At 40.9% G+C, this 20,797-nt stretch overlaps 1 protein-coding gene across 1 annotated transcript in view; it reads left to right on the forward strand.

Moving 5' to 3' along the window:
- The window catches only part of FGD3 (FYVE, RhoGEF and PH domain containing 3), a 112,205-nt gene that overhangs the window by 72,644 nt on the left and 18,764 nt on the right, over positions 1 to 20,797 (forward strand). The window contains exons 5-14 of the mRNA XM_076345888.1: positions 3,926 to 4,015; positions 5,242 to 5,378; positions 7,099 to 7,255; positions 10,409 to 10,547; positions 11,397 to 11,455; positions 14,423 to 14,569; positions 15,113 to 15,205; positions 15,665 to 15,744; positions 16,178 to 16,208; positions 16,729 to 16,830. Of these exons, the coding sequence (XP_076202003.1) occupies positions 3,926 to 4,015; positions 5,242 to 5,378; positions 7,099 to 7,255; positions 10,409 to 10,547; positions 11,397 to 11,455; positions 14,423 to 14,569; positions 15,113 to 15,205; positions 15,665 to 15,744; positions 16,178 to 16,208; positions 16,729 to 16,830 (1,035 nt within the window). The remainder of the gene's footprint in view (positions 1 to 3,925; positions 4,016 to 5,241; positions 5,379 to 7,098; positions 7,256 to 10,408; positions 10,548 to 11,396; positions 11,456 to 14,422; positions 14,570 to 15,112; positions 15,206 to 15,664; positions 15,745 to 16,177; positions 16,209 to 16,728; positions 16,831 to 20,797) is intronic.

Below are 20,797 nucleotides of genomic sequence, written 5' to 3' on the forward strand. Positions count from 1 at the left end.
TTTCTCCATCTGTCCTGCTTCCTGCTGGGTAAAATAGTAATAATGAAGTCCCACGTGGGCCTCATACAGTCACTGACACACACTTCCATTCTGCCTGTACATAGCTGGAATTTCACTTCTGATTTCATTGTACAGTTTGTGTTGAAAAATTTGGCCTGCAGTCCTGCAAGTCAGACCTTTGGGTAAGATTATCTCCATGTATATTCTGAAAAAAAATTGCATAGGTCAATGTTTTAGTCATAATGCTGGTTAAGAAATATGAGGTATGTTCTCATAATTATTTTTTTTCTAAATACCCTAAGGAAAATGAGATCTCAACACAACAAAGAAGTCGTCCAAGCATAGGATAACTTTTCCATATTGTTTTCAGCATTTTTGAGTAGGAAGTTGTCTATAATCTTTCTGGGACTTTCTGCATTCTTTGTAGGGGTGACTGGTGGGGTTTTAAAGCATAACCGTATGTGATTTTAACCTAAGCTGTATCCCAGCAGCTTTCTTTGCAAGGTTCACCGAAAGCCTCTTGTGATAGAGATGCTAACTGGATATGGTTGCGCCCAACCAATTCTATGAAAAATGGTTGCTGCAGGGTATTGCCCAAGTTTTCTCATATCAAGCCTTTGGTTTTTACTTTAAATTTTCATTTCAAATTTGCTTTTCATGATAGCCAGGTCAGTCTTTGCATCCATGAATCCGTGGCCCAGGCGTGCTCGGCGGGCGCCCAGCCGGGTCGGTGGGTGGGTTCGCAGGAAACGGCGATGCACTTGTGGCCACTTGGTTGCACAAATCAGCTCAGCATGTGCCATTCCCCAGTTTGTATCTGGGATTGGGGTATTTGAGGTGCAAATATATTCCCACCACAGGTGTGGATCTGACCTTTATGAGAAGCTGGTTCTGTTTGTTTTCAGGCTGGCGTTTCCTTTTTTTTTTTAAATGTTTTATGGACAGTTACGGCTGGAAATGAATTTTTGAACCTTCTGCAAAGAAGTGAAAGAGCATCGTGTGACTGCTGCTTCGAGCACCGGAGTGAGCTTCCTGTGTTGTGAAGTCAACACCTACCGCTTCCCTTTTCTCGTCTTTCTTGTCACCCCGCCAGCTAAACTGTTTTAACAAGGCTCTGCAGTAGATGTACGGTTGTAGTGTATGGCTGTGGAGGACAGTCACAACGTGCCGTGGCCGTGCCAAGCAGTCAGCCAGCAAGCGCATTGGGCAAAGCAGGAGTGAAATATATTTACAAGAATCGAACAGCCTAAAATCTGTGTAGGGTGGAAGACTACGAGTATTTTACGTTTCTGTGTCATTTATGTGCCTTGTAAATGGCACGTTGTTTTTCCAGGGCTTCATTAGTAAGGTTAAATATGCTTCACTGGTGTGACTTAAAGACTTAAATAAGACTGTTACGTAAGGAATATAATCCACATTTAAGTTTTTCAAATTTGTTTTACTTTTCCTTTAGAAACATAGACCATGAAATATCTCATTCATAGTGGACTGAATTACGGCTCAGGCTTTGTTAAAGCTGTCCTGCCGTGGCACAAAACAAGGTTAGAAAAATGGGACTGCCTCACATTTAATTTATCTACTATTTCATTTAAAATGTTATGTCCACTGAAAGGCAAATATGTTGCAAGTTAGTCCGAAAAACATGCCTCTCTCTGCCACTAGCAGACAGCAACTGAAGATAGAGTCGCTCTTTAAAACTGAGCTCAAGCTGAGAGTCTGTTCAGCCGTTGTTTGGTATTTAAGCAGATGTCAGCAAGTTTTTTGGAAATATAAACTGAGTTGCAGATGGTGAGGGTCAGGAGGTTAAAAAGTGCCTGCGCTATGTAAAGATTTACTTCTGAGAACAAATGTAGTTGGTTGGAAATAATTATTTTTCAAATTCTGAATTCAAACAAATCAAAGGATGCTCTTGGTGGCTGGCGTGCCGGCCTGATTACGTCACCGCCTTTCGTTCAGGCGCTCTTCTGCGCCCAGCAAAACTGGCAAATAAATTCTTTCTCAGTGAGAGCTCCTCATAGTTACTGGAATTTGAATGGCCAGCAATGCATTTCATTATAAGCTGTAATATGTTGTATTTGCTTGTAACAAGTTCAAAGCTTTGTTGTGCTGTGATTTTTTTTTTTCTTTCCCCCTAAATATTAATATAGATCACATGAATGAATGGAGCAGGATGTTGTGTAGCGTATTAGAGTAGCTTTAAAGGGTGTTTTGAGTTTGCTTGAAATAATTTGAGTAGCGGGGTAGGCAGAGTATGTGTCAAAGCTTTATTCATGGTGTGGTTGCCCCTCTCCATGTTTGTGCCTAGAAAGAGAGGGATTGCTTTGAAGGAAGACTGGTGCTGTTTCAAATGCAGAAAAGCTATTCACCTTCCTTCAATTAATACTTATGTCACAGAACTGTGGGTACTTCATGCTAAGTGGTACCTCATTTCATGTAGGATAACTGTGGGTCTGGTTTGTTTGAATTCACGGCTAGCTTTGAAAAGTCTTCGAGGTCTTTCAGTTGTATTGCAGTTTGCCTAAATGTGGGGGGGGGGTATTTAAATTTTTCTCATCAACTTTGTTTAGAAACAAAGCAAGATGATGTTGAAGAAGCTTAAAGAGAACACTTAACTGACATTTTCTAACAGTATGATGGTGGTCAGCAGGGTTATGTCTAGAAATGCCTGCCACAAATGCTAGCGAGCGCGCAGAGATAGGCATTTGGGATGGAAAGCGCTGTTGCTGGTGAGGGGCCCAGGTGCTTCCTGAACTGGAAACAGCCCTGCGTGTTTAATAGAATTCAGCTGGACTTTTACTCCATGGATTTGTCTGGTCCTTTTGTGAACCTGCGTGAAGGTTTACTGTCTGCAGTGACATGTTGTTCGAGGAAGCGGCTCTTGGTCTTGAAGCAGCACCTCAGTAATTTTAATTTATGTTCTTTAGTTTTCCCATGGAAGAAATAGTGAATAATTGAACCCAGTTGATGCTCTCTGTTCCGTTAATCATTTATACATCTCTCTTACCTTCCTTGCAGTTGTCTTTTCTTTCCAGATCCAGCCCAGTAAAATTTCCCTACTTTGATCATCCTTGCTGCCCCTTTTGGGCGTTCATATTCCTGAACACAAACCAGCCAGCTCTCAGTTCTGGACCCTAGTTTTGGTTTGGTTATATGTAAGCATGGTGTTTAAAGTCTAGACCCTTAAAAAGGTATCTAGAGTTTGTCAGAAAGCTAAAGCCTGTATCCTAATAATTCAAGTATTTTTAAGCACTTAGAGAGCGAAGAGTCTGTGTAGCTTTTGGCTAAGCTGTGAGTAAAGTCAGTGCTTCATAGCTGCATTCAAGTTTTTTAATTAGCCCTTTCTCATTTTATTTTTTTAAATGAGCTTAATGAAAGACTTCACTGAGTGACTTGGGTTACATTGCTGAAAATTCTTTCCAGGGAATTGGCCGGTGTTTAAAGCTGCACAAAAATCTTAGAAATATGCCATAGAGAGTAGTGCTGCGCTGGCCAGGGAGAGAAGTCTGGGGCCAAACAGGTCTGGTTTCTAGTTTTCTTTTTCGTCACAGGACCTGAATCCAAAAAGGAGAATGGTTGATTTGGAGTCTAGTGCCTTAGTTACCAAATAGACTAGACATATTTCTAGATTTGGAGGATGTTTCTGGTTCTTTACAGAAAACCATAATGAACTAAAGTGATATCCTGACCAGCCATTGACTGCATTACTAATTGCTCTTTCAGCAAATAGCTTTAAAAATGTCTCTGGAGCAAACTGATCCTTTTGTGAGGGATGCGGAGCAGATTCTGAAATGTGTTAACCTCCTTCACTTCAAGCTTCTCTACTGGCAGGGAATTTGGCCCACTGAGAAAATGGAAAAGAGAACAGTTGATGAAACTTAGGTTTGTAGGTGCAGATGGATTGTGTTATTTGTAACTTTTTTTTCAGTGTACAGAGCCCCAAAAGCTATTCAACATCGCAAATGAACTGCTCCATACAGAAGAAGCGTATGTTAAAAGACTCCATCTGTTGGACCAGGTAACTCAATTTTGAATAAACTCTGCTTTTTTTTCTGTGAGCAGCAATGATGTCTCCTGTTCATCCCCTAACCTATAGCCCGATAGTGTGAAAACGCTGTTTATAGGTGGGAGATGGAGTTTGCTTGCCAGACTGCGTGCCGTGGGTCCCAGAGGTGAGCTTTTGGCACGTGGGTTCCCTGAGCTGGAACCCGAGGATTAGGATGTCGGAAAGAGGAATGGGAAAGCAGCAGCCCAAGATACAGACACCATCAGCATTCGGTTCCTCCCTGGAGTGTACATGGAGGGGAAATCACGGGGATGCTGAAGGCACTGAGAAATGATGAAATCCATGATTGCTCTGTAATGTGCAAGAGGCTTGAGTTTTACTAAAATCACATGGGTCAGCCCCGCGCTCACAGTGAATTATTTTTTATTTTACCCACTGTGTTTCCTAATTGCTGTCCATCATGTTTACACGTGGGGATAAAGTAAAACTGGTGTGATGAGTCTGAACTTTATTCCACGTAAACACTGAGGTGAGTCTACATGGTTCAGGCATTTCTATAATTATCTCAAAGAAAAAAAAAAAGAGAATGTGCAGGAAAGAAGTAAAAATGAGGACGAGTCACACTGCTAACCAAGTGCTTTTTAAAATTGAGTTTAAAAAAAAAAAAAAGAAAATAAAATTGTCACCTTGCTAGAAATCTTGTTAGAAGCGGTAACTTGCAGAGCCCTCTACCCTCCGACTCTAGGACCTCTGTGGAAGACTTTCCAGTGTTTGCTTTGGATCAGTAGAGACTGTTTCAAGACCTTAGAAATCTAGGGAGTGTCTTTCCCTTTTGTTTAGTACAGTGTAATTTTTCCCACAGAGAAACAAAATAATCATATGGTTTATTTTGCTTCACGTAAATAGGAGTAAGTGCTTTTCAGGGACTGGTTGTTCTTTGCAACTTGCACTCCCAAATACAAGATGTCTGATCTTCTCAGTAGTTTCAATTTTTTTCGACTTACCCCTCGCATTTTTCTAATTTACATCCATGGCCCATAGTCATAAATCTAACCCTCATTGACAGTGGGCTTACATTTTGTGAACCTCCCGAAAGACCCCAAGGACTGACTACCAGAAGTCAAAAATTGTAGCTCTGTTCTAAGGCAGTCAGCTTTGTAATATTGCAGTCTAAAGCCAGTGTGTCTAGGATAGTTTTTTGTAAATATATATTGGTACTGTCTTGTTGTTTCATGCAGGTTTTTTGCACTAAGTTGTCAGAAGCAGGTATTTCATCTGAAGTGATAACGGGCATCTTTTCAAATATTTCTTCCATCTATTGTTTCCATGGACAATTTCTTCTTCCTGAGCTCAAAACAAGAATTACACAAGAATGGTGGGTAACTCTCATTACAATTATTTTAAAACTATGTTTCCAAGAAACTATAGCAACCATAAGGCCTAGTCTAATTCCAGAGTTTTTAATTGTTTAATGCAGTAGTTCACTTGTTACTTAACACATTGGTATGGAGTCTCTTAAGCGTTTCTGAACACAGGAATAGACCTGAGCAGTCAAAATTTCTAGAGTACATTGTAAGAATTTTTTCAGTCCAAAGTATTGCCAGAGCTGTTTTCCGTACTGTATTTCCACTCTCCTATTATTGCAGTACTATGAAATTGCAGTACTAGGAAGGAAGGAAATTGCTTATTTTGGCCCCACTGTGACGTATTAAAAAAACGCAGTTACTTCCCGAAGAAGGAAAATGCATCATCATGTTACAGTCTGGACTTTGCGTGCCATGTTGGAGGCTTCAGTAGAAGCATCCATTTTATATTTTTAATGAATTTTGTTATGGTTATATAAAATTTAATTTTATGTTAAAATTAGCATTATAGCAGCAAACCAATGGAAAATCTGGACAGATAAGATAGATGACTTTATAAATCCGCTTATGTCTGTTATGTAACCACTTTGGTTGTTGAGTACCACAGCATTGCACCGTTTTTTACCCCAGAATTTGTCTTCCTTCTGTTCTAGGAGATAATAAATATTATTGCTTACAATGTATATGCGCTTTCTTTAAGAAAATAGATGTGGGTTGGTTGGGTTTTTTTTTTTTTTCAATGAGTAATAATGGTCGAATACCAATTAAAATTTGGCAACTGTAATAAGTTGTAGATGATGCAGAAATGCAGCGCTAGGTAGAAAGGTTAATTGTAAGGCAGATCTAGGAAACGTGATTTGAGATGACACACTGGCTGCAAAGAGTGTCCTGCAGCGGAAGGTGCAGATAGTGCTGACACTGCACCTTTCCAAGTACCCTAAATGATGAAGACAAGACCAGAGTTCACATCTGTCTTGGCTGAGTCCAGTCTTCAAATAGTTCATCAGTGACCAGGAGGAATAAATGAGTCTCAGCACCTTTGCACCTGACTTGCATTTACAGGGACAGCTGTAATAAAAGGGGAGGAAAACTGGAGAGTCTGGAAGTCAGAAGAGGACAGAAGCTTGTTAAACGGCTGAAGGGGGTCTAGTGCAGTCAGACTGCAAGTCGCGAGTTCAGCGGGAAAGAAAAGCTGGGGGGGAAATGGCTGGCGCTCTGCCTGGCCGTAAATTTGGAGGAGACAAAGATGTGTGGCTACCGCTGCTGCCAGCCTGGGGGGGTCTCTAGGCGGCTGTGTGTCCGGCCCCCTGGGACTATGCAGCTGAACCGAGCGATCTCTTTGCATTAAAACCTCTTCAGATGTTTGGCTATGGTGGAAAAGATGATTTTTAAAACATAAAAGTTTCCCACAAGATTTTGTGCTGGACAGCAGAGATATATAGATGTTTGTTTAACAACGTGTAGTCAGTTTGAATCTGATCTTCACTTAAGAGAGTGATGGTGGGGGCAGAAATACCACCCTTTGTACGTCTAGATTAATGTTTAAGGTTTCATCTAAGGTACCATATAGATTACTTTAAACTAAACTTAGCCTGAAAGATCTTGATTGCATATGTGTGTCAGTGCTTGTGCATGTGGGAGACCACTGTGAAAGTCTTACAGTTGTGTTTTCTCTCTGAAAATAGTATTGATTTCCAGAGATTTCAGTACTTACCTGTCTCTTTCCCATAGGAATGTCAACCCACGGCTAGGAGATATCCTACAGAAACTTGCTCCTTTTCTGAAGATGTATGGAGAGTATGTAAAGAACTTTGACAGGGCAATGGACATGGTGAACACATGTATGCAGAGGTCCTCTCCATTCAAAGATGTTGTTCAGAACATACAGGTATGTTGTTAATTGGCATAATATGGTGTGGAGATCCTCATTTATTTGTGTGAGTTTATTTTTTTTCCAGTGCATGACACACAGTGTTTAGCTACAAGATAATACTGCTCTAATACTAAAAATACACAATTTTAGTGGCAGTTCTTTCTGTTTTGCTGCGTGACAGAGATTTTTTGCATAGGTAGCTTTTTCTCCGTTCACGTATTTAAGAGGAGTATCAGAAGTCACAGAATGAAACTTCACCATTGGCCATTCTGACTGTGAACGTGTCCATTTATAAACTGTTTTTTATTTCTCTTCCTCATTACTAATTTTAATTGCTTTTTAATAAATACGTTTTCATTCTGAGGTGGGTGTACTTGAGTTTGGGCATGTCACTGGCAGCATCGTCTGTGGGTCTGACTTTTCTGAGGCTCACAAAGTGGCACGCAGCTCTCGGGGACCACAGCTCTGCAGGAGGATGCTCAGCATGGATTTTCATGTGTTTTCTCTTAATTATACAAAAAGCTGTGTGGGGAGGGGGGAAGAGCTCTGCTTATGCTGGCGTAGCCGTAAAACCTCTCTCTTTCCCTCAGGCCCTGGGCCAGCTGAAGGGATGCAGCAGGCTCCAGCACGCTTGGAAGCATCCCTCCGCCGGTGCTGGGAAGGCAGATACCGTCCTTTGGGAGGGGAGGGCTGGCAGGGAGCGGGTTAAGCTGAGGAGGGAGCGCAGCTGCCTGCCCTAAATGGGAGGATTGTGGCTGGGCCAGCTGTCGGGAATCAAGTAATCCCCCAGCAAGCCGGGAGAGGAGAGGCCCTGCGCGGAGGGTCAGGGCTGCCGGCCGGTGACTCAGACAGAAGCTTGGAGAAGCAGGAACTGGGGAAGGTCCTCTCCTACCAGGCTCTCACTCCACGTGGCCTTTTCTTAACCTTTTTCTGTCTGAACCCAGCCTGCTCTCGCCGAGGTTCTGTGCAGCAAGCACTGTAAAAGAAAAAAAAAAAGCACACAGGCATTTTGCTGTCTTCAGTTTGTGCCAAGCCACTGACATCGCTTTCTGAAGTGTAAATCAGTTTGTGACTGTTTTCCCTACAGCACAGGCATCTGCCTACCCTAAAATTCATCTGTCTCTTCTCACCACCAAGCTACCAACACAAACGATCTGTGTTAGCCGTCAGTCTGCAAAACTGGTCTGCAGCTGTCTGAGACCCTGGGTATTTCTGCTGTTGCTTGAGCAAAACTTTGACAGGCAGTATGAACGCAGGCAATGCATATAGGAGATGCAATTCTGAAGCCTACTGATGACAGTATTTTGCTGTAGGTTATTTTAGCAGCAACATCACAGCAACTTTTGCTTCTGTCAATGACTGTAGCTGCAGGAGGCAAAGATTTGACCCAGAATACTTAGTCCACTCATCTGACCTATCTCTGTGCTATCAAAAGCCACAGTTACTTTTCAAAATACAGCTTAAGGCATTAACAATTATTAATTATGCTAAACTAGGGAAAACAGAAAACAAAAATCAAATGGTACTTATAAGTGAATGACTATGACTTATCAAGCTTACTTTAGCTGACCTTGCAGATAAACATACTTCCTATTTGGTTCACATGCACCTACTGGGGCCAAAACTTGATAGCTGGTGAGTTTATTAGGTCTTTTCTTTTGTCAACTGTCTCCTTATGCCATCACATAAGTACTTTTTAATGTATGTGTTTTGGATTGTCACATGAATTAAACACAGAGTAAACATTTATCCTTCCTCTGGTAAAGTCATTTGAATTGCAGTGTAAACTCTGTAAACTTTTAAAAATTGCATAGCATTAAACTTTTCCTATTTGGAACAGTTTATTTTGTCACTGCTGACTTTTTAGAGACGATAAACTTGGCATGTGAACACAACTGATGTGAGCCTTGAAGCGACTTCCTCTTCTGCTTCCCTATTGCTGTTCAGTGTTAAGGTTCATCCCATTGCAGGAGTAAAAAGACAATGGAGAAGGTTATAGTAAGTGGATTTGGGAATATAAACCAAGCGCTAATATGCAGTAGTGCAGTTCTGTGCCCCTTTTAGTTCTCCCCAGAATCCCTGACTCTTTCCATCCCAGTTGTATTTTCTGGGAAACGTGGTGCTGTAAAACTCTGAGAGTTAATAAATTCACTTCATCTCCTATAAACAGAAATATTGTTCACCGTGCTACACTGTGACAAGATATTTTTAAAAGCAAATTTATGTCTTTGAATTTCTGGAAGGATAGTTAATATTTTTCTATCAGACATTCATCTCATTATCTCCAGGCTTTGCTTTGAGAATCGGGCAAGTCAGCAGTGTGTCATGGGCTGTAATATTTATGAGGAAAATTGCAAATACCTGAAACAAGCACCTTTCTCTGAGAAAAGCATACTGAAATTAGTGTGGTTGTTGAGGGGTTGCTTACGCTAGAACAGACCAAGACGTGGCATTAGTGAGCTGACATAAAAATAATGCTATGGAGAAGAGCGTGTGTGTGTACATATGTGGTTAACATGCTGATGTGGGATTCAGGAGTCAGATTACATCACTAACAGAAACTTACTGTGTGCTTTAAAACAAGTTGCTTACTCTTACTGTGTTTCTCATTTCTCCTCCCCCCTTTTAAATAGCAGTATCCCATCACTTCATAGGGATCCTATGAAAATAAGTACACTGCAACAAACAGTACCATTGCAAGCAGAGCAGATCGGTGCCTTATTGGGTAATATTTAGTGTAATCGGTCTCAAACCTACTCCCCCTTCTTGGTCAAGTGAAAAAAAGAGAATTTGAGGCAGCTCCTTCTTCAGAGGGGAGGTTTAGATTGGATATTAGGAAACATTTCTTCATCGAAAGGGCTGTCAAGCACTGGAGCAGGCTGCCCAGAGAAGTGGTGGCGTCACCATCCCTGGAGGTATTTAAAAGACGTGTAGATGTGGTGTTTAGGGACATGGTTTAGTGGTGGACTTGGCAGTGCTAGGTTAACGGTTGGACTCAATGATCTTAAGGGTGTTTTCTAACCTAAATGAGTCTATGATTCTATGATAGCTTGAGAAGTTGTTTTACGCTCCTCTAACTGTATGTGAATGGTCATTTTTCATTGCTGTTTAACACCAAAGGCAGGAACAAAACCAAACCCTTTTGTTCTTGTTTTCTCTCCATTACAGAAACAGGAGGTGTGTGGAAACCTGACATTACAGCATCACATGCTTGAGCCAGTGCAAAGGATTCCTCGTTATGAGCTTCTCCTAAAGGACTATTTAAAGAAACTTCCAGAAGAGTCTCCAGACAGGAAAGATGCTGAAAGTACATGTAAACTCCTCTCTGTCTAATGAGCGCAATAAAATCTTGGAGAGTTTTTTCTTCACATGTTCAGATACTTTCAACTAGGGCTATGGTAGAAATGGAGATTTTAATTAATCAAATTATTGCCAAACATAGCACAAAGGGATTTTGAATGCTCTTAGAGCAGAGAAGAAAAGGGTTGATATATCAGCTCTAGGAATGAAGGAAGCTTTGGCAAATAAACAATGATAAAATATTGAAGTTTGTAATGGTAGAACATCTGGCATTTTTATTTAATCCATTGTATGGCCAAGGACAAATACAAGAGGACATCCTTGCAGTAGCCGGAGGAAGAAAATAAGAATGGTTTTAAATGTACATGCTTGCCTAGGAAAGCAGGTTAGGCTCTGTTAACACAAAGAAACAGGAGAAATGGACTTCTGCTGGTTTCTAGGAGTTTGTGATCTTGAACAAAACAGTGTCATGTTACCGTAAGCACACAAGCCCTGTTTTAGGAAAACATTCTTAAAAACATGCTTGTGAAGACTTAAGTGAGACTTAAGTTAACTTCTAGTAGGTTGATTCCTAGGTGATTTTTTTTGTCACTGTGTGCTTTGGCTCACCTAGACTTTCAGGAGAGAAAGATGAAACATTTAGATGCACATGGACCAGCTGAACATGCAGAAGTGATTATGTATATGACTGCTTATAAGCGTTCCTTTTACTTTATGGAAGGAAAAAATACAGTCCTTGCTTTTGCAACAGCAGTTTTGCAGGAAAAACACTAATCAGGGAGGTGAAAAAAAACCCCAAGGTGCTATTAACAGATATAATCCAGAGAATGCATGACTGTTGCTACCTTTATTGCAGAGTCACTGGAGCTCATATCTACAGCAGCGAACCATTCGAATGCAGCCATCCGAAAGATGGTGAGTAGAAATTGCATAATGGCATTGTAATCTGACTGAAACACTTGGTTGAACCACTGGTCCTCCATTGCAGTAGGCTCAGTAAAGTAGGCTGGGGAGAGAATTTTCAAATACAGCAAGTCAGGCTTTAAACATTAGTTAGATATCTGAGTTCTCTTTATCATAAATGATCCTATTGCGGTTACCATGGGTTGTTGGGCCTAAATTTCACTTTCCCTGTTCTTGAGGACCCAATGGGTTGAAAAAGAAGGTCTTCATAAAACTCATTATTTACTTTTCATTGAAAAATGTTGAAAGTATTCCAATTAGGTCCATTCATAAGGTGTCCTTGCAGGTTTTCACACTATTTTTTTAGTCCTACAGGTCTTCACCAGACCAGAGGTTGTTTTACTTTGATTTTGGCTCATCTTAAATGCACAGAATGTGCATTTAGCGTGTGTCAGTAGCTTTGGTAAGCTACACTTCTAAAGCTGGGCAGTCTGAGGCTGAGATTTTGAACATTGGCGCGTGCTTTACATACTGAAGAGATAGTGCATTACCATTAAAGTAAATGGACTTAGTAGTTACGGATGTTATCCCTTTTGTGCACCCAAGTGCCTCAGGAGCTTTTGTATCTAATAGATCTGAAATGCTACGTATCCGGCTTAACACTCACTGACCATTTGTGGGTACAGGGTTTACGTCCCCGTCCGTATCAGACCCTTACTTCCTTCTCCCGGCTGGCAGGGACACCATGAGACCACGTTTCCTGTGGCTGCTACGGGGAAGTAACCAGCTGATGTCTGTGTACTTTCAGTATGTCTCAGTGAAAACCAGTTTTGAAACCATCTATTTCTATTTGAGTCTAGCTTGTTCTCTTGATAAGGATCTATTTCGGTGGAAGTTTTTCTGGTTTGGGGCCTTGAACAACTATTTTGTTGGGGACTGCGTACAGTATCTCCACAGACAGCAGGAATATGAAGCCACCCGCTAGTTGCTTTCTGTGTTGGATGCTTTTTCCGTTAGTACACAAAAACCTATTAGAAAAGGCTGCTATAATAATTTTGTACCCCCCGTTTATTTGCTGATAAGAACCTGAAGCCTCTAATCAGGGCTTCTTATTGCATTGAATTCTTCTGTAATTAATAGGTTTTGCCTGAGCAGAGACTCGAAGGAAAAATACCTGAGTAAGAATTTCGGGTTTGACACCGTGGTTTCCCAGCTCACAGGTCCCAGCAGAGGGTGCCGCGGGTGCGCTGGGGCAGTCGGTGAGGGTTGGTGGGGAGCGATGCAGCGCGAGAGCAGTGCCGTCCTGCACGTGCGCCTCTGCAGAGCCCTGCGGGATGGTGCGAACGGCTGCGCGAGGTCAGAGCCAAACCGAAAGAAAAGCAAGGGCTGTAGCAAAATCCCCGAAAGTTTGTGGAGATTTGTGGAAACCTAGTGGAGGTTTGAATTAATTGTTGGCTGCTTCCTCCTGTTGTGGTGTAGTAGAAGAAATAAATCATGCTTCCAAAGCTGACTTTTCCTAGAAGTGCAGATGTCCCTCAGGTTTTGGATCTGCTCTTAGCGTTCTAGTTTCTCCTTTAAAAAAAATAGCTTGATAAGTTCACTGTTTTTTGTTTGCTTGTTTGTTTTTTAAATTAGTGGGATCTCTTGCTCATCTTCCCATTTGGTGGGAAAAATCTCCTGCCTTTAGGCGATTTGCTTATTTGTTTTTAGTCCACAGCCCCCTGCCTTCCATTTTGTTTTGCAGTGTGTTTATTTTAACGGTTTGGTTTTGTTTGGGTTTTTTTGGTGGGGTTTTTTGGTTCTTTGTTTGTTTGATCATTGGTCAGAAGAATTGATTAGGACAGGAACTGGTGTGATGTATATTTGTGGTGAAAATTCTCAAGACAAATGGGGGTAAACAAAGTGTGTAAAGACCTGAAATTCCAGCTTAATCCATAGATAGGTAGAGGTATGATTTAGAGATGTGTTCTGGCATATATTTGGGTGTAATTGCATAGATCTCTGTCCTCACTTTCTGACCGTTTGCTGACAGTGCCATTTGGAGCACATCAGTCCAGCTTGTGGTTGAAAGCCAAACCTTTCCAGATGCTATAACTCAGTAGCAAGATTTACACACCTTTCTTATTTTGACTTGTTAAAGCTGCTGCAGTGCTTAATATAGCAGCTGCGAGCGGGTGAACTAGTTACCTTTATCCATTTGAATACTGTGTAGAGGAACTTCAATATTTCGATCACTTAATATAAAGGAGAAACAGTGCTTTGCTGAAAAGGAAAAAGTAATACCTTCATAAAGAATTTTGACCAAGACATAAGGATGCCTGAATGACATTAAAACTATATTTTAAGCATTTTGTCCTGGCCTATTTCTGAGGTACTTTTTGCCATGGAGGCCCCTGCGTAGGATTGCAGCATTCCCCGTACAGCTGAGGTTTTAGACTTAGCTTAGAAATGCAGAATATGACTGTGCTTCCTGATGGAGACCTACCTGCCATTGTATCAGCAATGATACAAGAGGTTAAACTTCTCAGAAGCTGAGAAACGATCATGCTGTAGTAGAAATCTTAGTCTGAGATGTGGGGTGGAAGCTGAGTTAATAAATTCAAACTTGGAAACAATTTGGTAACGTACTAGTCACCAACTTGGCCACTGATTTTACTGGACCCGATGCCATTGCTTCCAAAGATACGTATTTATTGTTGAATAGGAATATCTAAAAATATCAAACAGATTGATCTCAAAATGTCATTAAAATGGTACAATCCAAGTATGACTCCTGAGTGACTAATACAGAGTGGGGAAGGGCACTGAAGAGTATGGAACAGGTATTCATTAATTTTTGAAAATGCAAAGCTATAGCAGAAGTGAAAGACTATTTTCTTTCCTACTTATTTACACTGACCACAGAAATGATACTGTGGGTAATAGATCAAGTGGAATAATTTTTTTTTATTTAAATTGCTGGGTTTTTTGTGCTTGCAGGAAAAGATGCACAAGCTTTTGGAAGTCTACGAGCGACTCGGTGGTGAAGAGGATATTGTTAACCCAGCCAATGAGCTCATTAAAGAAGGACACATTCAGAAACTTTCAGCAAAGAACGGCACAGCGCAGGATAGGTATTTATTCCTGGTGAGTTTTTTTTGTTGCTCTCTTGTTTTCAGAGTTGTGCTGTGAAATGGTACTTTTCCATCTTCCTAATCTCAAATACAAAAAGCATTCACCAACTGAGCCCGGCTACTCCTTCCTCTGAGCAGCAGTTTTCTCTTGGTGCTTCTTCCTTGAGGGTTTCCTTCCTTCTTCCACGCTCGTGCCTTTGCCGATGGCTTGTCAGGCCCAAAGGGGTCAGGCTGCGTTTTTGCTAAGTGCCCGAGGAGGTGTGTTTCCAGCTGTACCACCTTGCTGTGTAAGATGGCCAGCTCTCGCTGACACTGAGAGAATAGCTCTCGTTTGCTTTCTAGGCAGTCGAATTGGTACCGGAGAGAGGGGGAGAAGGGGGAAGTGACTGGCTGACATGTTTCTGTCCGCTTCTTTCAAGTAATGATATGTGAGCCTAGCTTGCTCCTTAAAGCTCTTCTTGAGAACTGCATCTTAGAGTAGAATACACCTAAACTGTCAAAATGCAGGCTCTGTCCAGCACGTAATCCCTTAACTTAAAATCTTCCCTTGTTACAGTTCAACAGCATGGTGCTATACTGTGTGCCAAAACTGAGGCTGATAGGCCAGAAGTTCAGTGTTCGAGAGAAGATGGACATTGCAGGGCTGCAGGTTTGCATCTCTTCTTTTCCCCCATTTTAATGCTTCCCCACTCGACAGCATCAGATCCCCTCTGAATCCAAAAATATAACAATATATGTATATAGAAATATAATAAAATTCTAAAATCCAGCTTTGGATGTCTTTTTTTTGGAATTATTATGAGGTAATCATCCAAAGGTGGGTAAGAAAATGGTGACTCTGCACATGCTTTGATTGAAAGCCTTCCCCTGTCACCTAGCTGACACAGGAGCCACCTTTTCCCCCTGCTGCTGTAGGGGACTGGTTGCTGATACAGATTCAGAAGTTTTGTAGCAAGGCGAGTAATTACGGAGACAATCCTTTGTTTTTTCTACCTCTGTACTGTATCCTTTCAACTTAGTATTTCAAAGAATGAATATATTTGTAAGTCATTAAAAATGATGGAAAGACAATGGAGGCTAGTAAGAAGCTGACATGTTATTTTTACAGGTCCAAGAAATTGGCAAGCAAAACGTGGCTCATACATTTTCAATAACAGGAAAAAAGAGATCGCTGGAACTACAAGCCAGGTATGGTGCTTGTTCTGTCTTTCGAGGTTTGTGAATATTTATGTAGAAATTTATCATCTAGGGGATATGGCTGTGCTAGTATGACATAGCTTTAAACCAGGGGATGAGCACGAGAGCTGCGTAACTTACATATGCAAGAGAATGTGTTGGTCCCAAGTCAGAGTGTGTTAAAGTGCTCTGTTGATTTGCTTTATTGAATGCTTACGGTGTTTATAATAGTGCTTGTAGGTTCCACTGTATTAATAATTCAAACATTTTTGGCATTTGTTTGGTAATAATTGAGGTCAATAATTATTAATAATGTTTATAAAACAGTGGATAGCAAAGCTAAAATCTTGATGGATTTTAAAGCTGTGAAGATGTGAATTGAGTTTACTGAAAATATTGGAAGTAGAATGACGATGGTTTTTGTACTTTTCTTTTGTTTTAACAGGACAGAAGAGGAGAAGAGGGAATGGATTCAGGTTAATACAAAACCATTATGATACGGGTGGAAATCACCGTGCAGTCAGCACCTTCTGGTTTTAAAATTATCTTTTTGGGGTTCTGAATGAATGCGGCTGTGCGAGGAAGCTGGGTAGTCCAGTCTGGCGAAGCTGCTTATGGAGAAATGTGGAGCTGCAGTCAGGGTCCCACTGCTGACCCACTGTCTCCAGGCAGTGCACGTGGGCTTCGAGTGGGTTGCCAATTCCTGCAGTCCTCAAGCCCAGCGAGAGAAGAGACTGAGGCATCAGAGATTAGCCTTGTATATTCTTGCAGTCTGACTTGTAGAGACACTGTCTGATAGCAGTCTTAGTTTTTAACTTAAACAGTAGTGGGTTAACCACACCACTGGTAGTTATTAAGGCTTTTAAGTTTCCATTTCATTTACGCAAGTGTAAGGGTTTTTCACTAAAATGATAATCCTAACCATCTTCCTATGAGAGAATTTTTCCAGGGCTCCTTTTGTGACGCTTCTCATCTTTGCTGGAATTTTTGTCTCAGGTCATTCAAGCAACAATTGAAAAGCACAAACAGAACAGTGAGACATTTAGAGCTTTCAATAGCTCTTTTTCTCAAGAGGAGGAGCATCTTCCTGATTCCTCAGTAAGTATGAGTGCTTAATTCTCCTTCTTTGCTATAACAGTTTTACCAACAGTTAAACTAGACTCACACAGCTAACTTTAAAATAGTGTAGTCTTGTTCTTGATTTTTTATATTACATTACGGTACAGTCAGCTCCACTTCTCTGGCTCTCAAATGCATATCAGTCATAGTTATTCAACCATGCAAGTATGGAATAAATTACCCAGGGTAATTCAGTGCAAGAGACCTATCAGTCATGGTTTCCAGACTAGTGGCTCATTTAGCATAACAGGTGTAATTCTTCAATGTTATGAGTGGTTGGCTGTCTGGAATGATGTTTGTGTGCCTGGGAGGTTTTGTTCATTACCTTTCCCCATCTTCTCAGAGATGCATTTTGGGATTATTTTTTTTTCCTTATTTTATTATTATTTCAAAAGTTTTAAAGAGTTGAAAGGAAATTGATGCATTTTAAAAGGATCTTAAAAATACTCTTACATATAATAAATATATTTCAGAAAGAATACTCTTCCACTAAATATGCAAAATAGTCTTGAAAGTTTATTCTGTTTCTCTGCAACTGTAATGTATTACTCTATGCTGTGTTTGCTAGGAATTTTATTTTGGAAGTATTCAGGTGAGGGTGATAACAATATCTCTCAAGTAATTCGACTTGAAAACGATGGTGATAACCTTAGCCAAAGTCATTTGCTACAAGCTAAAGAGGAGAGGGCTTGGGAAGGGGAAATTTGTAGGAATTTCGTGCAGAGCTGCCTGTGTGTTGATGATGTCGGTGGTCAAACATGGTAGATCTTGGAGCACAGGCAGAGAAGGTCCATCTGCAGAGATTAAACTTGGGGATCTTTTTATCTTCCCCCTCCCCTGCCCTCCTAAACTTTGTTGTTGTTGTTGGTACCTAACCATTTTTGAAACCTCTCCTTTCCCAGATCTGATTCAGTGACTCAATAATGTTGGATTTTTATCTGACTGATTTCCCAGGAGGCTCAGGAGAGATGTTAGATATTCCTTTCATCCCAGCATTAATCAGACTGACATCAGAGATCTTCACAAACCTCTGCAGATCTAGGATCCTGTTGCTGATAGCAGCCAGCAATGAGCCATTTTCAGAATATGGCATAGCTTACTGATTATGAACTATTCATCAGCTGAAAATACTCGGGGAAAAAATTGGAAAATAATCAATTCATGCCTATATTTTTAAGTTAACTCATGGCTGCCTTCAGAACCAGGATGCTCTGATGGAAAAAAATCTTTTGCTAAATAAGCAAACTAATAAGCACACTTCTTTCTATCCAATTAAGACGCTGTGTCTGTTCAACTTCATTATTATTATCTTGCTTTGTAAATTCCATTTTCTTTTGCTTCTGTGTTAATGGTGTAGCCACATGTTTATACTCTACTGGTTCATAAAAGTCAAGCAAAGCAGAAGTCTAGTTTATCTCCTGGCTGTGATATTAATGCAGTATGCACCTTAATTTCTTTTATGCCAGAATGCTAACCTGCATTTGTAGGAGATTAGCTTATCTAGATAATCAGCTTTGAAAACTGATGTCACGGCTAAATGTGGCAGAAATTGCTGTCAGTTAAAAAGAGCTGAAGGTAGTTCTGTAAGGAAAACTGGACAAATACTGAGAGTGTTCTTAGTAGCAATACGCTGCTATAGGCAGCATCCACCATACATCTCTCATCATCTTTATGGAATATTGGGCAGCGTGCTTTAGAGGAAAAAACGACAATAATCTTCCTTTTTTGCACTCATGAGTCAAGAAATATGCACTCATGGATTCCGGGCTGGATCTGTAACAGTTACTAGAAATTGGACTCTGGTTCTAATAAGCCCGAAGAAAAATAGCCAAAGTGCTTTTCTCCCATCCTTGGCCATACATTTGATATGTTACAGTGCTTATGATTGATTTCAGTTGCATGACCAGCGCATGCCTTTGCACACAATTCTTACCATGCTTTTGTTTTCCCTGCTCATACAAGCATTAAGGGTTGATCTTCAGCCTGTGATTTGCCTACAGAAGACTTGCGGTTTCTTGGAGGTGCAGAGATCTGACATTTGACCTGATTTCTTAAGATTATGCCTGTGCAATAACCTGCAGCAATTAATAAACTCCAGTCTGTCAGGAGGTGAATATTCAGAGTCATTGCCAGTCAGTCCCCTGCAGGGTTGACTGTAGCAGTGGTCTTTTAAAGAAGTCTTTTCAGAAAGCTTTGGCGTCCCTTCGTGGCTTAGTTCCTTCAGAAAGAGTACACTCATTTCCCTGTTTTCCATTTTCATCTGCAGCATTTCAAGGCTATGTGAAGGGTTCTTTTAAAGCCATCTAAAAATGTTCCCAAGGAAAAGGACCTCTTTTACCGCTGCTTGATCTCAGAAGAGTTGGAGGCTCGTGGTGTGGGGGAAGGACCCAGGTTGTGCATTACTAGAAGGCTGGCAAGGAGAAGTGCCGCGGAGAGCTGAGCTCTGTGGAAGTGGCATCCCTAAGACTTGAGAATTGGGAGTGCTTCTGTTAGTTAAATCATGATTTTTAGATCCTGTTAAATCATCATTATTTCCCACCCCCGTTTCTGTTCCTCCCCCTAGCTCTGGGGTAGTTCTGACTAACGTGAATAACTGTCTTCCTCCATACCAAATCCTACAGACTTTGAGTGGTAATGGTAATGTAAGGGGGAGAGAAGCCCTTTTGAATTCTTTTCCAGGTTAAGAGTAGAGGGTATTTGATTTTTAGCACATTATTCCAAATAAATTTTAAAAGGGCATGGGGATCTGAACAGGCAACTAGAGAAATTTACTCTTTTCCCTAAACTTGCTGGGGGATTTCTCGATCTCTCCTTCAGACCCCATTTTCTCTCCACATTTTTCGTTTCCTTTCCCGAGTCCCGTGTCACGGCACACAGATGTCCTTTTACTAGGCAGAGGGATCTAAATACCTGGGTTGATTAGGATTCCGGTGGAAAGAAACCCCTTTCCACAGGACTGGGGAATAGATGGTGTGAAGACCCTAGGGTTGCTGGGTTTTTGCGGAGGCAGAAATAGTTGGCTAGAGTTGAGTACATGATGCTTCCCTTTAATTAAGTTGCGTTCCCTGAGGAAGTGCTCCGGGGGTGGCACAGCCCTAGCCCCAGGGGATGCATTTGCTCGTTTGCTTGTTCTCAAGAGTTGATTGATTGCATTAGTCTATAAATAGATACAACTAGGTATCAGAATGAATAGCTCTTCAATTTGGCTGCTTACTCAAAGCTACAGTTCAGGTTGTTTCTAATAACAGAGATTAAACCTTTTTGCTTTCAAATGGAATGAAGCTAGAGTGCAAAAATGCACTGAAGATTTGGGTAACCTCGAAATATGAGATGTTGTCTAATTGGCAAAGGAAGAATGATCTATGGGAATAACGGGAGAATTTATCATAAGGAGTCTAATATTTTGAGAACCCCCTGTAAACTTGCAAACTCCCTGTAAATTAATGACAGATGAGATGGTTTTCCTTTTAGGATGTAGCCTATGATTTTGGTGTACATACACTTGTTATTTGCCCTCTATATGTATTGAATACATATAGATGCTAGTTTGCATTTGTTAAGAGATTAAGAGATGTATTACGATTAAGAAAAACTTAACTGAGTACTATTTGAATGGAGTAAATATTCTTCCTCCTCAGAATCCACTGACTGCACAAAGCACTTGCTCGTTTGGCTTGCAGGGCTCAAATGGAGTGGTGTAATTCAAAAGCTGCCCGTTTGCTTTCTGCAGTGCTTATGGGGGATAGGCACACGCTGCAGCGAAAAGCAGGCTTGGCAATGCAGTGCCATCGGTAGAATCACCCACTTCATAGTCAACCCAGTATTTGAGGGTGGCTGAGTACATGTGCAATTAAAGTGTAGTCACAAGCAAATGGTTGAGGGGCTAAAAGCAAATGGTGCTATGTTTTCCTTTTCAATGTTTAATATATTTTAGAAAGAATGTCCA

The sequence above is a fragment of the Aptenodytes patagonicus genome, chromosome 8 (assembly GCF_965638725.1).
Source record: "Aptenodytes patagonicus chromosome 8, bAptPat1.pri.cur, whole genome shotgun sequence".
Lineage (NCBI taxonomy): Eukaryota > Metazoa > Chordata > Aves > Sphenisciformes > Spheniscidae > Aptenodytes > Aptenodytes patagonicus.